The 17,760-nt window shown below is 65.6% G+C and overlaps 2 protein-coding genes across 7 annotated transcripts; one reads left to right on the top strand and one right to left on the bottom strand.

Moving 5' to 3' along the window:
• Positions 1–52: 52 nt before the first annotated feature.
• Positions 53–5,750, top strand: SYNE4 (spectrin repeat containing nuclear envelope family member 4). Of its 3 annotated transcripts, none has more exons than XM_090056183.1 (11): positions 53–345; positions 573–655; positions 1,809–1,977; positions 2,477–2,644; positions 2,971–3,108; positions 3,412–3,606; positions 3,952–4,195; positions 4,428–4,501; positions 4,721–4,803; positions 5,019–5,352; positions 5,474–5,611. In XM_090056183.1, the coding sequence occupies exons 2-10, from the start codon at positions 612–614 to the stop codon at positions 5,326–5,328; spliced, it is 1,425 nt and encodes a 474-aa protein (XP_089912309.1). In that variant the 5' UTR covers positions 53–345; positions 573–611; the 3' UTR covers positions 5,329–5,352; positions 5,474–5,611. The 3 variants fall into 3 exon arrangements, with proteins under 3 accessions (XP_089912309.1, XP_089912311.1, XP_089912310.1); XM_090056185.1 differs by lacking the exon at positions 53–345 and having other exon boundaries at positions 377–655; positions 4,428–4,515; positions 4,742–4,803; ... (1 more) ...; positions 5,300–5,352; positions 5,474–5,750; XM_090056184.1 differs by lacking the exon at positions 53–345 and having other exon boundaries at positions 377–655; positions 5,019–5,215; positions 5,300–5,352.
• On the bottom strand, positions 5,711–17,713 carry LOC149860313 (Golgi-pH regulating cation channel-like). 4 transcript variants are annotated; one of them, XM_090056130.1, is made up of 21 exons: positions 17,239–17,713; positions 12,859–12,919; positions 12,546–12,631; positions 12,258–12,377; positions 12,104–12,160; positions 11,577–11,615; positions 10,669–10,854; positions 10,457–10,562; positions 10,251–10,315; positions 9,563–9,746; positions 9,266–9,365; positions 9,090–9,183; positions 8,868–8,939; positions 7,985–8,093; positions 7,366–7,424; positions 7,147–7,250; positions 6,909–6,988; positions 6,581–6,642; positions 6,286–6,338; positions 6,140–6,170; positions 5,711–5,859 (listed from the first exon to the last, which is right to left on the bottom strand). In XM_090056130.1, exons 1-21 carry the CDS (start codon positions 17,359–17,361, stop codon positions 5,818–5,820), a joined length of 1,833 nt encoding a protein of 610 aa, XP_089912256.1. In that variant the 5' UTR covers positions 17,362–17,713; the 3' UTR covers positions 5,711–5,817. The 4 variants fall into 4 exon arrangements, with proteins under 4 accessions (XP_089912256.1, XP_089912257.1, XP_089912255.1 ...); XM_090056131.1 differs by having other exon boundaries at positions 10,669–10,851; positions 12,546–12,634; XM_090056129.1 differs by lacking the exon at positions 8,868–8,939 and adding an exon at positions 8,575–8,643 and having other exon boundaries at positions 12,546–12,634.
• Positions 17,714–17,760: the final 47 nt, after the last annotated feature.

The following is a 17,760-nucleotide window of genomic DNA, read 5'->3' on the forward strand; positions in this document are numbered from 1 at the left end:
TCACGCGGAGATCTCGATCCCCTGAGATCCAGGGTTCACACACAACCGTGATGGCCCAGATCCCCTGAGCTCAACCAGCCCCTCGCACGCGCCCCCCCAGCTCCTTCTCCCCGCACGGCTCCATCCCCCTGCCCTTCCCCAGGCCTCACCCCATGCAAAGCAGCTGCAGGCCTTGGCCCCTGATTTGCAGCGAGCCCGGCAGCGAGGCAGGACTTCCGCTACCTGCAGGCACCTGGCACCTGCCCATGCCTTTGTGCCTCCCCCACCCCGACCGGCTTGCAGCCGGGCGAGGGGCGGGCTGGCGGACAGGAGAGCTGCAGGCCGGCCCCTTGCTGCCGTGCACAGGTGGGGGAGCTGGGGGGTCCCGGTGCGGCGGGCGGGGGGAGCCGGGCAGGAGGTAACGATGGCACTGGAGATGCCAAGGGGCTGAGTCCCAGGTCTGTGCGGCACCTGGGGCGATGGGGCTCTGATCTCAGCTGGGGGGTCCCGGGCACGATGGGACCCCAGACCTCAGCTCGGGGGGCCTGGGCGGTGCTGCACAAACAATGGGGCCTCTCACTGCTGTCCCCAAGGACCGGCGCAGGCGACAACGGGGCTATTGAGCGCGGCGCATGGCGAATCTGGGACATGGGCAGCTTCCAAGCGGGGAAACAAGGTCAGTTTTGATCCTGTTGCTGCCCCGGGCGCTGGGGCTGCAGACGTGGCCCGGCAGTAGCAAAGTACTCGTGGGCTGGGCTGTTGTTTGGAGACCGGTCGTAAAGGGACGCGCCTCGCCCCAGCCGCGGTGCAGGATCGGGGCCGGACCCCCTGCTTCTCGATCCTTTCAGCACCCCCCCTCCCCTGTGCAGCCCGCCCAGGGAGGCTGCGGTCTGGCTGCGTTTCCCCCGGGCTCTGCGCCCTGGAGGGCTTGGTTCAAAAGAGGGTGCGAGTCATTAGCCCTATTTTGCAGGTGGGGAAACTGAGGCACAGGAGGGGAGCTGGGCTGCCTGGTCTACTCTGCTCCCAGTCCTGGGCAATGGGCCCCTGTATCGGGTCTTCGCGGAGGCAGGGGCTGCACGGGCTGTCCTCCTGCCAGCCGGGTCTGTGGGAGCACCCTCGGCCGGGGAGGGGGCAGTCCCAGCCCCGCCCCCTCCCTGCCCTCTTCCCTCGCCCTTGCCCCTTTCTGCTCTGTTTGCTCAGGACCGGAGGCCGCTGGGGGGGCCAGGACTCCTGGGTTGTCTCCTTGAGGAGAGAGAGGGGCACGGGGTGGTGGGGAGGTGGGGCTGTGACTCGGGACTCCGGGGCCCTATTTCTGAGACTCAGGCAGCCTCTGCCACTGCCTTGCGCCCTTGGGCCTGTCCCTTAACCTCCCGGAAACCCGCAGCCCGAGCCCTTCCCAGCTCGTAAACCCTGTTTACCCTGGAGCCGTTACAGCTGCCTGCCCTGTGCCGGACGCGGAAGCGGCTCCGGGGGCATGGGTTGTGTTTGATCCTGGCAGCGGGCAGATACGAGGCCTGGGTTATCTCCAGGCGGGGCGGACTTGGCCCCGAGCCTTCCCAGACAGGGCAGCGCGAGGGCCGTGGCCCCGCCGGGTCAAGGATCCCAGACCAGTGGGGTCTCCGCGCTGGCCCTGCTGGGGGAACTGGGCGTGGGGGGCCTCCCTGCGCCAGCCCGCTCCGTGTCTGCCATCCCCCGGCGAACACAAAGCCCCGGGGCAAGCCGAGGGCTGGTAGAAGGCAAATTATATAGCAGCATATGGGGGGGGGGGGTAAAAATCCCCTCATGAATGGAAAAATGAGCCTCAAAATCCCCTTTCTCCCTCACAAAAGCCGCGCTCCCCCCCTGGCCCGCGCCTGCATCGCGGAGCAGGACCGGCGGCGCCGCGAGGCCTTCCTGGCCTCCCTGTCCCGCTTCCAGGACTGGCTGCAGGCGGCCGAGCGCGCGGCCTCGGCCCCGGTGCCCGGCGCGGTGGCCCAGGCTGAGCTGAGCAAGGTCGAGGTGAGACCCGGGCGGGGATGTGGGGGCCCCCCCGGACAACGGGCCCGATCCTGGCTGCCGGGGTGCAGAGCCCGAGTGCTACCGCATTACCTGTAACAAAGTGCAAGCAGCCCCTGCCCACTGGCACAGCGCACGGGCAGTTTGGCGGGGGGGGGGGCACTGCTCGAAGACCCCCGCAGCCGGACCCGACCCTGCTGCTATCCCCATTGAGTACTACCGGGGGGGGGAGGGACGGAGGGCACTGCCGCTTGGGGGGCACCCCGGGCCCCAAGGAGCTGCCCCCACCCACCCGCGCACGGTCCGTGCCCCGCTCTGCTCGCGGCCTGAAACGAGCCAGGCGAAACACGCTTCCTGCACGCATCCCCGTGTGCGCCCCAGCCCTCGGGGGGACTCCCCCCAGGGCCGCAGACGGGGAGACTGAGGCAGGCGGCCGTGGACCCACTCGGACCCCCTGCATCCGCCTCCGTGAGTCTCCTCTTCGCCTTCTGCCCCCCACCAGGTGCTGCAGCGGCAGATCCAGGACAAGCTGCCGGACCTGGAGTCGCTGGAGCGGCTGTACCGCCGGCTGGGGCAGGCCGACGGCCGGCTCCGAGCCGCCCTCCGGGACAGCGGCCAGCGCTGGGACGACCTGCAGGCGCGGGCCGCGGCTGGCCGCAGGAGGCTGGAGGTAGGGCCCCGCCGGGCGGGGGGCTCGGGGCTCTGTCCCGGGAGGGGGGCCGAGCGACAGAAACCAGACCCCCCCGGCAGATGACAGAGCCCCGATGCCGATGGCGTGGCCCCGGTTTTCCCCGTCACGAAGGATTTGTCCCCGTTACAGCAAACGATGAGAAAAACCCAACCTCCCCCGTCATGTCCACGGCCGGGGGGTGCGCTGAGACACGGATGCCTGCAGCAGGGCTGTGGTACCGGGCCCAATTTCCAGTGCACCCAATGGGGTCCCCCCTGCTGTTTGTGCCCCCAAAACCTCCCGCCCCGCCCCACCCCGCCCCGCAGTATTTCGTGAGCCAGCAGGAGCGGTTCGAGTGGGAGCGGGACACCATCCAGGTGTGGCTGCTGGAGCTGGACCTGCAGCTCACGGACGTGGAGCACTTCTCCGCCGGCTCCTCGCTGGACAAGATGATGCAGCTGCAGGTAGCGGGGCGGGGGCCGCACGTGACACCCCGCCGCGGCACGTTGGGTTGGGGGTCCCGCTTTTGAGCTGGTTGGAGCAGGCCGACACTGCTCCACGCCGGGGGAGTGGGTGCTCGGGGAACCCACGGCACCGGGGCAGGGCAGGGCTGGGAGAAGGGGGTGCTCCGCCTTGCGCCCACCCTGGGGATGCCCCAGGTGAGGCCGGGGCGGGTGTGGGAAGGGGCCCTTGCGTCTCAACACCCAGCACCCCCCGGCCTCCCTAAAGCCCCTTTTCTCTCCCGCCCCAACCCTTGCCCCGGCCAGGCCATCTGGGAGGCCGTGGTGTCCAGCGCGGCGCGGGTGGACTGGCTGCTGGCGGCCGGGGAGCGGCTGATGCGGCACAGCGCGCCCCACGATGCCGAGCTGCTGGACGCGGAGCTGCGGGACCTGGGCTGCTACTGCCAGGGCGTTTTCCGGCGCGGCTTCGGCCTCCTCCGGCGGCTCATCAGCACGAGGCTGGTCCGTGTTGGCAGTGCGCCCCCCCCCAGCTGTGGCTGCTAGCCTAATTCTGCACAATGCAGATGCCACACCCCAGACACAGCCGCATCACCCCTGGTGTCTCCCTGCATGGGGGGGTGCGCCCTGGGTGATCTGTCCCTCCCCTCCCCAGAAGCGTCGGCACCCTAGCCCTGCCCCCACAGACATGGCTTCCCACTATGGGGAATTGAGGCAATGGAAGTTGATGCCTGCAGGGTGTTTCACTGCCCTCTGCCGGAGGCACTCAACCAGGGTGTGTCATGGCCCCTATACGGTCAGCAAGGAATGGGGATTCCCCTCTCCATTCTCTCCTCTCGCCCCCATCAGGTCTTCGAGGACGGGCAGCTCTTGGACCCGGAGACGGATTCAGCATCCGACTGCTCCTCCCAGGACCCGGAGGCCGAGGGGGAACCGGGGCCCCTCGCTTCTGTGTCCCAGCCCACCCCCCGCCGGGTGCTGGAGCTGCCCCTGGGCAGGGGCAGCGAGGACCTGGAGTGGGACCCCTCGGTGGACGTTGGGGGGTCGACCTCCCACGATGACGAGGACTCATCCTATTACAGCACTATCACTGGTATGGGGAGGGGGCTCCTTCCAGCCCCCCCGGCTCCAGGCACTAGCCTGCACTCCTGCCCCTGGAGCGGGCGGGGAGAGGCCCCAGGCATCCTGGCTGCTCCCCCCTCGGCCCCTGCGCCCCTTCCGAAGCAGAGCTTGAACCCGGGATCCTGCGTCCCAGCACCCTCGGGGTGGGATGTCTGCTGGGGGAGGAGGGGCAGATACACCCAGAATATCTGCTCCCTCTCCAGGCTCCTGGGAAGAGTGCAGGTGGGGCCCCTCCTGCCAGCTGTGCAGCTCCCCCCGCGGCCCAGAGGATGCCCAGGTAGGCGGGGGGCTGCGAGCCCGGCTGCCTGGGAGAGCAGTGGGGGCCGGGGAGGCTACAGCAAGGGGGGGCCTCCCGCGGACAGCGGCGGTGCCCGGCGTCCTGGTCCTGTGCCAGCTGCGATCCCCAACTGGACTGGGGGTGGGAGGGACGTCTTTTTGGGGAGACTGAGGCACAGGGGCTGCCTTCAGCTATTAACGCCGCCCTTGACCTTTCCAGCCGGGCTCCCCCCCCAGCCAGGGCCAGGGCGCAAGTTCCTGTAGGAGTCCCGAGGGCCGCAGATGCCGCTGGGGACAGCTCTGGTGAGTGCAAGGCCCCCACCCTGGGTGGGGAAACTGAGGCAGCCCCTGGTTTAAGTGATGCGACCAAGGCCACAGTCAGTGGCAGAGCAGGGAACTAAACCCAGGCCCCCCCCCGACCTGCGTCTCCCCCTCCCTAACCCTGTGCTCTAACCTTCCTGCCCCCCACGCCCCTTCAGGCAGGGTCTCCCGGTAAGACTGCTGCCCTCTCTCTTTAGGACCAGGCTGGCGGCCCCGGGGGCCAGCTCGGGGGGCCGGGACCGGGTGCCAGGGGGACGAGGGGGGCTTCAACCACCGCCGTGTCGAGAGCTGGCTGGGCCAGCAGGGCAGCCCCTGCCCCAGGGCTCGGCGCCGGCTCCTGCCCAGGAGACAGAAGGCGCCCGCCCTGGAAAGCCCGGCCCCCAGCCCCAAGCAGGTCAGTGGTTGCAGGGAAGACGGGGCAAGACCCCGGGGGTCCCACAGCCCCCACGGCCACGCCACTCCCTTCCCTCCTCCGCAGCCCCCCGAGGCTGGCTCCCGCCTGGATGAAGCGGAGGTCGCCACAGCGCCAGGGTAAGGCTGCCCCCCCTGCCGTGCTCTGCCCACTAGGCATGGAGGCCAGACCCACAATGCCTTGGGGGGGGGAGGTATGTGGGGGCAGCACTTACGGCAGCCCCCACTCTCCCCCCCGCAGGCCTGAGGATGCCCGCGAGTGCCCGGGGCCGCGCGCCCGGGTGAAGCCTCTGCTGCTGGCGGCGCTGGGGCTGGCGCTGCTGGTGCTGGCCGGCACCTCCCTCCTGTGCCCCCCGGCCTCCACCTTCCCCCTCACGCTCCAGTACATCAACGGGCCGCCCCCCACCTAGCCCCCCGCCTGCTGCTCGCCCGAGCCCGGGCCCGTCAGACGCTTGGAAGGAAGGACAGGATCTGTGAGACCCGTATACAAATATATATATTAAAAAAAACAAAACAAAACAAAAACCCCCCCCGAAACACATCCATCCGTCAAGCTTCCTGCCAGAGCCGGGGCCCTGCCCCACTTCACTCCATCTTGGACATCTCGAATTTTGTGGTCACGATTTCCTGAGAAGGGAAGAAGCGTCTGGAGGCGAAGGGGTGGCAGGGTGCCCCCTAACCACCTTGGCCTCCCATCCAGGTATAAGCCAGGCCTGCCCCTGCTTAGCTTCAGAAAGCAGATGGGAGCCCAGCCCCAGGGCTGACATTAACCCCGTCCTGCCCGCGGGGGTCCAGTTCGCTCCGCGGGCCTAGCTCCGTCAGGGATCGGGGGATCCCTCAGAGGCCCGGCGACACCGATCCCAGCATCCCGACCCGGGCTGGGAGACGGGAATAAAACCGGGCTTACCTCGTCTGAGTCCAACAACGGGGGTAGGACACTGTGGGGAGGAGGGAAGACAAAGGGTTAACAGAGCGGAGGGCTGTGCCCACCCACCCCCCTCAGACCCGCACGGCGCTCGGAGCTGCGCGCGGGCAGGGGCGCAGAACACCCACACGTCGGCCATGGAGGACGGGATGTTCTCCTCCACCCACTTCAGGTCTTCGTCCTGGAAGGGAGCGCAGGGGATCAGCGTGGGCACGGGTACGCCCCCCGGGCTGGGCACACTGCCCACAAGCGAGTCCAAGCCCAAGCAAGGGTTAAATGCTTTGGGACAGGAAGTGAAGAGCATTCTCCACCCTGCCCGGCAGCATCGCAGCCCCCAACATGGGGGTGTTGGCTCCCCCCGCTGCAAGTCTCCCATCCAGGGAAGAACCAGGCTTGCCCCCCCCCCCCCCCCCGGCCACTCACCACTCTGCTGCCTTTGAGGTTTCCGTTGGCTTCGTTTTTTGCTCCCCGCATCTTCATGCCTTCTGCAACACAGCGGGGGCCAGGCACGTCGGGGAGAGGACGGGGGCTCGGCCCCCTCTCCCCACACCGAGGGGCTGCATTGAGCCCTCTACAGGCAAGGGGGGGGGGTGCATCTTTCTGCCGGGCCCCCTGTACTCCAGTACCCAAGGAGCTGGGGAAACTGAGGCACGGGGAAGGAACGAGCCCACCAGAAGTGGGGGGAGAACCCAGGCGCCCTGGATCCCCGTCTCCTCGCCCCAGCTTCCCTGGCCCCCTCCCCCCCACTCACCGAAGGCCTCGTTCACCATGTGCTCCTCTTCCTCCTCCTCTTCCTCGCTGCCCTCGTCCACCAGCGGCACGAAGGCGTATCTGGGGGGGCGGGGCAGAGGGTGTTATGGGATACAGGGGGTGCTGCGCACGGCTTGTTCAGTCGATCCCCCCCCCGGAGCGGGGGGAGCCTCAAGCCCCACCTGGGCGGGTCCTAGTGTAGACAGCCCCCGCCCCAGGGCTGCACCCCCCATCCCCACCTTTGGTTGTTGGCCGAGGGCCGCCAGAGGAACATGATCACGAGCAGGATGGTGGAGAAGAGGAAACGCCAGAAAGCGTCGTCGATCCACAGCTCCCGCCAGTCCTAGGGGCGATGACGGGTGGGGGGGCATCGTTGGGGGTGGGGGGCACAGAGGACCCCCTCCCGGTCGAGCCCCAGGGGTTGCAGTGCGGATGCCCACCGCCCCGCCAGGCCTCACCGACTGGCACTTGGCAAGCCGGAAGGTCTTGGTCGTCCAGATGATGAAGACGACGGAGGCTGGGGAGGAAGCCAGGCCGTGAGCGGGGGGGCACTCAGAGCTCTTTTGGGGGGGAGGGAGCCACAGGGAAGTGGCACTTGTTGCCCTGGGGACCCCCCTCTCCCCTGTCACTGGGGGGGTGCTAGGGTCATGTGCCCCCCCATGGGCTGGCATGAGACCTTGGCATGGCCCCCTGGGCCCTCCCCCCTCTTGGACCCCCCCATGATCGCCCTCAGTGCTCCCCCACAGTCCCCCTCCTCCCTCCAGGACCCCCCCTTCCCACAGCATCCCCCACTGCCCCTCTAGCTGCCCCCTTGTCCCAGTGCCCTCATTCAATGGGGAAGCATGACCCTCTGCCCCACCCCCCCATGGTCTCCTTTCCCAGTGCCCCACAACCAGGACCCCCCCATGGACTCCCTCTCCCACTCCCCCCCCAACCGGAAGCCGCGCCTGGGACCCCCCTGTTGAGACCTCTCCATGGCCTCCCTGCACCCACTTGGACCCCCAGTGGCACCCCTCCTCCAGTGCCCCCCTGCCCCCAGACCCCCACGGCTTCCTGCCCCCGTGCCCCCCAGCTCACCGAGCACGGCGAAGACGAGGGTGTTGGTGAAGTGCCGGTAGAGCGAGAGCTTCACCACGTTGCGCCGCAGCTTCAGCAGCTTCATGGTCTTCACCAGGCTCAGCAGCACGTGGCCCCGTTAAGGCAAACAAGGGGGAAATCGAGGGGAGGGAACAGCCCCCCAGGACTAACCGCCCCCACCCCAGACCCGCGTGCTGCAAAGGATTCAGGGAAGCCCCAGGCTCGAGCAAGCAGCCCCTGGGGCCAGCAAAGGGTTAAGAGCCTCCGTGAAAGGGGGAGAAGTGCCCAGAGCCCCCCCAGGAAAGGGACCCAGACCCCAGGCCCCCCCCCCAGGGACGAGCCCCCAGCTTCCCTACATAAATCCGCCCAGAGTGGGGCATGGGGGGGACCCAGGGGGCTGGGCTCCACCCTCCCAGAGCTGGGGAGACGGGGCCGGGGGGGCAAAGAACCCCCACCCCCCTCACCGCGACCGGGGGGAGCACCCAGGGGCCCGGTTCCACCGGGCAGTGCTGGGGGGCAGCCACCAGAGCATGGGGGGCAGAGAGGAAGGGGGGAGAGCTGCACGGATAGACGGACGGACGCCAGGATATCCACCAGCACAGGGCGGAGTCAAGCATAGCCAGGGGGATGGCGGCCAGCAGCACCAGGTCCTCGCGCGCCTGGAGCGGGGCAGAGACAAGCAGAGAGGGGTGAGATGGGGGGAGCAAAAAAGGGGGGGGTTAGGGGGGCAGAAAGGGGGGTCAGAGCAAAGCAGGGAGGCGGAAGGGGAAGGGGCAGGAAGTGCCCCCAGCTGGGGGGGACTTCCTCCAGGGTCAAATCTTCCCTGCTGGGACCCCCCCAGGGTCCCCCCCCTTTGCCCCAGGGGATTCTGGGTAAAGGATATCCACCAGACGATGCAGGAGTCCACAAAGGCCAGGACGAGGGCACAGGCCAGGACGGCCATGCTGCTCTGCTCCTGGTTGGGGGGCGGGGGGCGCTAAGACCTTGGCCCCACCCCAAAGAGCAGCCCCCCACCCAAGAGGCAACTCCACTAGCCTCTGCCGCACCCACGTACTGCCCCTCCCAATACACCCCCTGCAGAAGTAGGCGTCCCCCCCAAACTTACCGACTTGACCCTCAGGACCCCCTCGATGATGGAGAAGAGCAGGTAGGTGAGCCCCACACCCACCACGCGGTTCAGCAGGGCGCCCAGCCGCGGCCTGTGGGCAACAGCCCCCGTCAAGAGGATTTCGAAATGGGGGGAGGAGATTCCCATTGGCCAGTTCCACCCCCCATACTCACTTGACGATGCCGTAGCCCAGGCTGGCGATGATGACGAGCACCCGGGCCAGCATGCGCTTCACAGCGCACAGCACCTCCGCGAAGATCACGGCCCCTTGCACTGGTGGGGGGGGACATCGATATGGATTGGGGGGAGCAGAGCGGGCATCAGTATGGACTGGGGGTGGGGCTGGGGCAGACGCCGCTCCCCATCACCATAGCATGAGCTCCTTGGTGCAGGGGACCGTCCGGCAGTCCGTATAGGATGGGGGCCAGGCCCCCACGTCTCTTCTGCCCCCTCCCCCCGGCGGGCCTCACCGGAGACGCCCTGGCTCTGCAGGCTCTGGAACTCGGCGTAGAAGACGGCCTTCTCCAGCATGCCCAGCAGCACCACGCCGCCGATCCAGAACTGGATGCGCAGGATGTCGCGCCAGTAGCAGGCCAGGAGCAGCAGCCAGAGCAGCCCGTAGAACACGTACACGATGCACATCACCATGTAGAACTGGGGGTGCGGCAGGAAGTGGGGGGGTCAGGGCCTGCGGTGGCCCCTAGAGCTGCCCTGAGGGGGGGAGCACCCTCTGCAGCACCCCTGCATTTCCCACCCCAGCACAGCACCCCATTGCCCCCCTGCACTGCTCCCAGCATAGCACACCCTGACTTGTCCCCTACCAGCATAGCACCCCCACCATACCCCCAGCACAGTGCCCCGTTGCCCCCTGCCCTGCCCCCAGGGAAGCACCCCAGCTTGTCCCCCCAGCACAGCAGTCCCTGCCCTTCCCCACCTACTGCCCTGCAACCTACCCCATGAGCACAGTGCTCCCCCAGGCTCCTACCCAGCACAGCCCCCCCAGCAAAGTGCCCCCTGCTGCCCCGGGTTCGGTCCCAGCCAAGCCGGCCAGGCCTGCAGACAGCCCCCGTGCTGGAGCTTGCAGCAGCCCCCCAACCACGCTGCATTGGGGGGGGGGGGCACCAGGGTCCACGGCACACCCCCTTGACTCCAGCTCACCACCATGAGGGGCCACTCGGAGGCAGAGATGTACTGGTACACGGGATGCTTCATCTGGACTTGGACTGGGGAAGGACGGGGTGGTTATTAGTGGCGGGGCAAAGACCCCAGCCCCCAGGTTTCCGCCAGGGGTCCAGCCCTCCCAAAGTCTGCCCCCCCACCAGCTTCCACAGCACAGCAGGCTCACGCCCCCTCCCAGCACTTACTGGAGATCTCCCAGCCGGCGGGGGGAGGCGGCTCCTCGCTCTTCCCCTTCAGTCTCAGGATCAGCATGTAGGGCCCATCATCCCACGTCCTTGCCCCGGTGTCCACCTGGGGGGGAAATGCAGAAGCCCCAGTTACCCTCTGGGGTGGGGTCAGGGGGGAATACAGCCCCCCTCCCACCCCTCCCCAGAAGCTCAGCACCCCAGCCCCCAACCTTGGATTTCTCCTGGGCTCCAGACAGCGCCACCTTGGCCTCCCCATGGCTCTGGTTTTGCTTCCCTGTCATGGCAGGGGTCTCAGCTGCTTGAGGGGGCACCAGCTTCTGCCCTCTGACCTTGTCCTTGGGGGCCTTCTTGCCCTGGGGGGCCTGGGCTTCTCTCCGCTGGATGCCCACGGCCTGCTAGAGAGAGAGAGAGAGAGAGAGGTATCCTGTGCCTCAGTTTACCCCACCTGGAATCCAAGCTTCGCCTCACCCATTCACTGGATGTTTATAACAACATCCATGCATGAAAACAGCTTGTATTCAAGCTGCCTCATTACCATATTTCCCCATGTACCGCGTGCCCCCCAAAAGCCCCACCCCTTATTTCTGGAAAGCAGCACAGAGGGAAATGAGATGTTTCCGGAGGCACAGCCGGGTGCCACAGAGGAAGCCCTCCTGGAAAGCAGAGCGTCCAGGAAGTGTGTGGCTTCCCACAAGACCGGCAATAGAAACTTCCTGGACAAGTGGGAGCTGCAGGGGAGGGCAGCGGTGCAGCTGTACCCCGCTCTGATTCCTGCCCCACCCACGCTTGAAGAGCAGCTGGTTGGCAGAGGCAGTGGCATTTGTATCCAGGCAGTGGCTCATAATCCTGATTCCTACTAATCCTTTTACCCCCCTAGGGATTAATGAGGTGCTCACACAAGACAGGTGAGTTGTACATGAAGAATTACAGTAACACGCTCCTTCTGCTCAGCCCCTGGCTGCCCAGAGAAGCGACTTCTGCACTACCCCCCACCCCAGCGAGGCCCCTGGTCTGCCACGGAGACAGGCAAAAGGTGGGGAGGCAACGTGGGAAGATCCTGCCCCCGGGACTCCCTAAGGGGGAGAGTCGTTATCGAGGGGGTAAAACCAAGACCCACCTTCTTGCCGCTGCTGGTGCTTTCCTTCAGCCCGGCCCCCTGGGCATGCAAAGCAAACACGGGTGTGAGAGAGGCCCCAGAGCAGGGATCCCACCACTTCCACCACATACATCAAGGCTGCAGGGCTAGGAGGGGAGTCGGGGGTGCACTGGCCTAGGAGGGGGAAACTGAGGCAAGGCAGGGAGGAGCTGAGGCTGCTTCCAGTGGGGGCCAGAGCCCAACTGGTTTAAGATGGAGCTGGTTGAGGTGAAAGCAGCAGCCTGGAGGAGCCCCCAAATGTATCACCCGCATTGCCCCCCCGAGGCAATCCACTGGGCTCCCCTTCAAGCTCTGAACAAGCCTGACCCTGCTTAGCTTGGGAAGCTGGACAGGCTAGGAAGCTAATTACAGCTGGCTCGTTAACACCCAGGACAGCACCACTCCCACCCCAAGGGCCAGAGGCAGCAGGGACAGACCCTGGGGGGGGCGGCAGGGAACGAGGCTGGAGAGGGGACGCGGGTACGACTCGGACACCCGAGTTCCCCTACCTTGGGGTCGCTGTAGGGCTTCAGCCGCGTGGGGGGGGCGAGTCGCTCTGTGCTCAGCTGGGGGAAGGGCACAGGGGCTCGGTGAGAGCAGCAGGTGCCGGGGGGCAGTGTCATCCCCCCGCCTCCCCCATGGCCAGGGCCCCCCGCCTCTCACCTCGTGGCTGGACATGTGGCTGCAGTTGAGGAGGGGGAAGTGATGGAGCACGTACTGCCCGGCCCCCCCTGGCACCAGCTCATGGTCGGGGTTGGCCAGGTAGAAGCCTGCTTTTTTCTCCTGGGGGAAAGGGGGGAAGGGTGCGAGATGGGGGCGCAGAGATCGACCCCCCGCAAGCCCCATCTCCCTCTGCGATTGGGAGAGAGCCCAGGAGTCTTCCCAACTCGCCGCTCACCACCCCCACCCCCCAGACCCCAGGAGTCCTGGACCCCAGCCGGGGGGGCTCACATTGAGGGCGACCTCGTCGTGACAGCGGGAGCTGCGCAGGTACCAGGTGACGTTCAGGCTGAGGCCGTGGGGGCAGGACAGCACCACTGCTAACGAGGAGCCCGTTAGTGACCCCCCACTGCAGGTACCCCCCCCAATGGGGACGAACCCAGGTGTCCGCACCTCTGACCCCAGCCAGGTCCTCCCAGCCCCGCCCCTGACCTGATCCCCTGCACTGCTTTTTCCCCCATCCCATGCTGCTTTTTCCCCCCTGCCTGATCCCCTGCTCTGCTTTCTGCTCCCTACCCCTCGAGGCGCCGGCTGCAGCACTCACCCTTGATGATGGACCCGTTGAACATGGTCTTGGGGAAGACAAACAGCCGCTCGGTGAGGTTCTGGGGGCAGAGGTGGGCAGGATCAGGCCTCTTGATGGGGGGTGGGGGGTGGCGACGACTCCTGGGTCCCATTCCCAGCTCTGCTCCACCCTGCCGTGTGCCTCAGTTTCCCCCGCCAGGATCTGGCCCTGCCAACAAACCCCCCAACCCCCTCCCCAGCAGGACGCCTGGCTTGGGGGCGTATCACCTGGCAACAGGAGGCTCCCACCCATGTATGCAAATGAGCCAACAATACATTTGCATGTTAAACAAGCAGTGATTTCCCCCCCAAAGATACAGCAAGGAAATTCCTGACTTCCCACAATGCCCCGGGGTGAAGCCAGGGAGGGGAAACCCCAGCGCCCCCACCATTCCCACATCTGTAGGGGCCTGGGAGAGCTCTCCTCCTATAGAGCCCCTCCCTTGCAATGCAAAGGGGACCCCCTCTATAAGGTATGGAGAGCGCCTATATGGGGCCACGTCCATCAGTGATTGAAGTGAGGGGTCCTTGTCTATAGGTGACTAGGGGGGTCCACTCCTTAGGCAGACTGGGGGAGTCTGTGTCTATAGGAGACTGGCAGAGGGGGCTTTAAACTAGGCTCACTGGGGGAAGGGGAAGACGAGGGTGGAGGAAACATCGGACTGCCAGACCAAGCAATGCCCACCAGTACAGCCCAGCCTAGACCGACGAGAGAAAGGCATGCCCAGGTAAGCGACAGGGGCCAGGGCAATGCTGTGATTAGGGGGCCAGCGCACACATCCACAGGAGGCCTCAAGTGCCTCTGCACAAACGCTCGTAGTATGGGGAACGAGCAGGAGGAACTCACCCTCCTGCCGGCTGACCCCAGCCTGGACACAGTGGGGCTGACTGAGACGTGGTGGGACCCAACGCACGGCTGGGCGGCAAGTATCAAGGGCTACGGGCCGTACAGGAGGGACAGGACGGGGAGGAAAGGTGGGGCGTGGCGCTCTATATTAAGGAGGAATACCCATCCTCGTCAATTAACAAAGAATCAGAGGAGGGGCACTCTGAAGTGCTTGGGTTAGAGTACAAGGCAGTTGAGGGGAAAGAGACTTAATGGTGGGGGTCTACTACAACCCCCCAACCATGGGGAAGAGCTCGACCAGGAGTTCTCACGTCAGCTCACGGAGGTCGTTAGGTCCAAGGACGTGGTCGTCATGGGGGACCTGAAGTTTCTAGACAGCTGCTGGGAAGAACAGTCAGCCAGGTCTGACCGCTCACGTAGGTCCCTAGCCCGAATGCAGGACCTCCATCGAACCCAGGAGGGGCACAGCCCCGCCGGGGAGACGCCTTGTTGGACCTGGTGCTGGCCACGGGACGACCTGGTGCGGGGGCTGCGGGGGCTCGACCCCCTGGGCGACAGCGATCGTCGCCTGCTGGGATTCACCGTCCAGCGCAAGGTGGCAAAGGCCTGCAGCAAGGCAGCGGCCCTGGACTTCAGGAGGGCGACTTCAACGAGCTGAGGGGAATAGTCGGGGATGCGCTGGGGTCCCGGAGGGAGGAGAGCCGGGTGTCCAAGGAGAGTGGTCACCCCTTAAGGAGATGATCCTCCAGGCCTAAAGGGAGGTAATCCCAACGCGGATCAAAGGGGGCAGGAGGGCACACAAGCCCCCACGGCTCAGCAAAAGCATCTGGGAACGTCTCCTAGCTAAAAGGGAGGCGCACACCCGACGGAAAGGAGGGGACATCCCCAGGGAGGACTACACTGCCGTTGCTCGGGGCTGCAGGGGGGGTCAGGAAGGCCAAGGCGGAGATGGGACTGGGATGAGCTTCCCAGATCCAGGACAACAAAAAGTCCTTTTTTAAATGCACAGGGGGCAAAAAGAAGGTCCCGGGTAACGTGGGGCCCTGCACGACACGCTAGGGAATTTGGTCGTTGCACCAGATGACAAAGCCAACATATTTAACGACTTCTTTGCCTCCATTTTCCTGAGCAGGGATGGGAACAGCCACGCCCGCCTCCCAGGGAAGGTGCAGCCAGGCCAAGGGTCAGGGAGGATCTAGTCAGGGAGTGTCTGGACCTGTTCAGATCATCCAGTCCCGATGATCTCCACCCCCAAGTACTAAAGGAATTGGCTGTGGTCAGTGTAGGGCCTCTGGCACGGCTGTACGAGCACTCGTGGGGCTCTGGGGTGGGGCCAGAGGACCGGAAGCGGCCAACGTGGTTCCCATCTTCAAAAAGGGGAGGAAGGAGGACCCGGGAACCATAGGCCAGTTAGTCTTACCTCGGTCCTGGGCAAGCTGTTTGAGAGAGTTATCCTGGCACATGTCCACGAGGGACTGGGGGGGGGAGATCGTGCTTACGGGCAACCGACACGGGTTCATCAGTGGCAGGTCCTGTCAGACCAACCTGGTGACCTTCTACGACCAGATCATTAGACGCAGGGGGAGCAGTGGACATCGTCTTCCTGCACTTCCGGGAGGCCTTCGACACTGTCTCTCACCCCATTCTCATTAAGAAACTGGGGGCTGTGGTGTTGACACCCACACAGTCAATTGGGTTGCCAACTGGCCAGAGGGCCGCACCCAGAGAGCGGTGGTGGACGGGTCCTTCTCATCCTGGAGGGACGTGGGCAGTGGGTCCCCCAGGGCTCGGTCCTCGGGCCCGCACTGTTCAACATCTTCATCAGTGATTTGGACAAGGGGGTAACAAGCACCTGTTCAAATCTGCTGATGACACTAAGATGTGGGGGGACGTGGGCACACTGGAAGGAAGCATCAGGCTACAATCAGACGTAGACAGGTTACAGGGGTGGGCGGACGAGAACAGGATGGGATTCAACACAGACAAGTGCAAAGTGATGCACCTGGGGAGGAACAACCGGCACCATACCTACAGGCTGGGGAACTCCCCTCTTGTCAGCACGGAGGTGGAAAAGGATCTTGGGGTCATCATTGACTCCAAGATGAACATGGGCCGGCAGTGTGGGGATGCGGTCAGGAAGGCCGACCGCACCTTGTCCTGCATCCACAGATGCATCTCGAGCAGGGCCAGGGAGGCGATCCTCCCCCTCTGTGCAGCACTGATGAGGCCACAGCCGGAGCACTGCGTCCAGCTCTGGGCACCGCACAGCAGGAGGGATGTGGACAACATGGAGGGGGTCCAGAGGAGGCCACTCGCATGGTCGGGGGCAGCAGGGCAGGCCCTACGGGGAGAGGCGACAGGACCTGAGCCTGTTCGGCCTCCACAAGAGAAGGCTGAGGGGGGATCTTGTGGCCTGTTATAAACTAGTCAGGGGGGACCAGCAGGCACTGGGGGAGTCCCTGTTCCCCCAAGCACCGCCAGGAGTGACCAGGAATAACGGTCACGAGCTGGCAGAGGGCAGGTTTAGGTTAGATATCAGGAGGCGCGACTTCCCGGTCAGGGCGGCTAGGGTCTGGGACCGACTTCCAAGAGAAGCGGTGCAGGCTCCTGCCCTGGGGGGCTTGAAGAGGAGGTTAGATGAACACCTTGCCGGGGTCGTCTGACCCCAGTGCTCTTTCCTGCCATGGCGGGGGTCGGACTCGATGACCTGCTCAGGGCCCTTCCAACCCGACCGACTATGAAACTAACTATGAGACTTACCTACAGGGGATGGGGGGGGCAGCTCCTTGTGTATAGGGAACCTGGGGGGTGTCTATGTCTATAGACATAGGACAAAAGGATAGTCCTTGTCTATAGGGGATGGAAATGGAAGCCATCTTTGCCTATAAGGGACTGGGGGGTCCATATCTATAGGGGACTGGATGGTGTCTATATGGCACCATGCACAAGGTAGGTCCTTATCTACAGCAGGATCTAGGGAGACATGTCTATAGGGGAGCAAAAGGGGACCTATATCAATAAGGCACCAAAAGGAGGGGACATATCCATTAGGGACCATGGGGGGGGTCCTTGCCTATAGAGGATTGGGTGGGGGGATTCCCTGCCTATAGGGGGCCAGGAGGAACCTTCTCCATAAGGAACTGAGCAGGGGAGTCCATACCTACAGGGGACCAAGTGGGAGGTCCCAGTCTATAGGGGACTGGGTATCTATAGGAAACTCCGTATGGGGAGATCCTGATCTATAGCGGACTATCCCCTGTCTATAGGGGAGGGGGTGTTTGGGGGGGGGGTCCAGGTCTATAAGCGAGGGGGTGTCTAGGGGGGGTCCAGGTCTATAGGGGCTAGGGGGTGTCTAGAGGGGAACACCCTCGTCTCCAGGGGCCGACGGGGGGTCTCCCCGGGCTCGGCCCCCCCGCGCCGCCAGGCCCCACGCCCACGTGCGCGCCTGTGGGCGGGGCCATGTCCCGCCAGGCCCCGCCCCATCGCGCCAGGCCCTGCCCCCCAGTGACTCACGAGGGCGGCGCCGAGGTCCCAGCGGCCCGGCTCGGCCCCGGCCCCGCGCCCCGGCCCGGGCAGCGCCAGCGGCAGCAGCAGCGCCACGACCCGCAGCGCCCGGCACGGCCCCGCCGCCGCCATCCTCTTCCGGGCGCGTCACCGACGAGGCGGGGCCAGCGCGGGCCACACCCCCTGCTTCCGCCGGGAAAACCCCGCCCCCCGCTTCCGGCGACCAGCGGCTCCAGCCCCCGCCCACAGCCTCCCCTCCAGGGATCGGCGCCAAGTGCAGACCGCGCCGAACAGCGAAGAAGGGCCGCAGCCCCGGGGCAACATGGAGCGAAGAGCTTCCCATCCCCACCCCCTCCAGTTGGCCTCCAGGGACCGCGGCAAAGTGCCAACCTGGCAGAAGGGCGAATTCGCGCCCCCTTTAGGGACCGGGGGAAAGACCCCCCCCACAGCCCGTCCCTGCGCCCTGATGCTCCTGGGTCCTCCACCCCCGCCGTGCCTCAGTTTCCCCGCGTGCCGGGACTAAAGCTGGGG

The sequence above is a fragment of the Crocodylus siamensis genome, chromosome 6 (genome assembly GCF_052110815.1).
Source record: "Crocodylus siamensis isolate JL-2025a chromosome 6, ASM5211081v1, whole genome shotgun sequence".
NCBI classification, from domain to species: domain Eukaryota; kingdom Metazoa; phylum Chordata; order Crocodylia; family Crocodylidae; genus Crocodylus; species Crocodylus siamensis.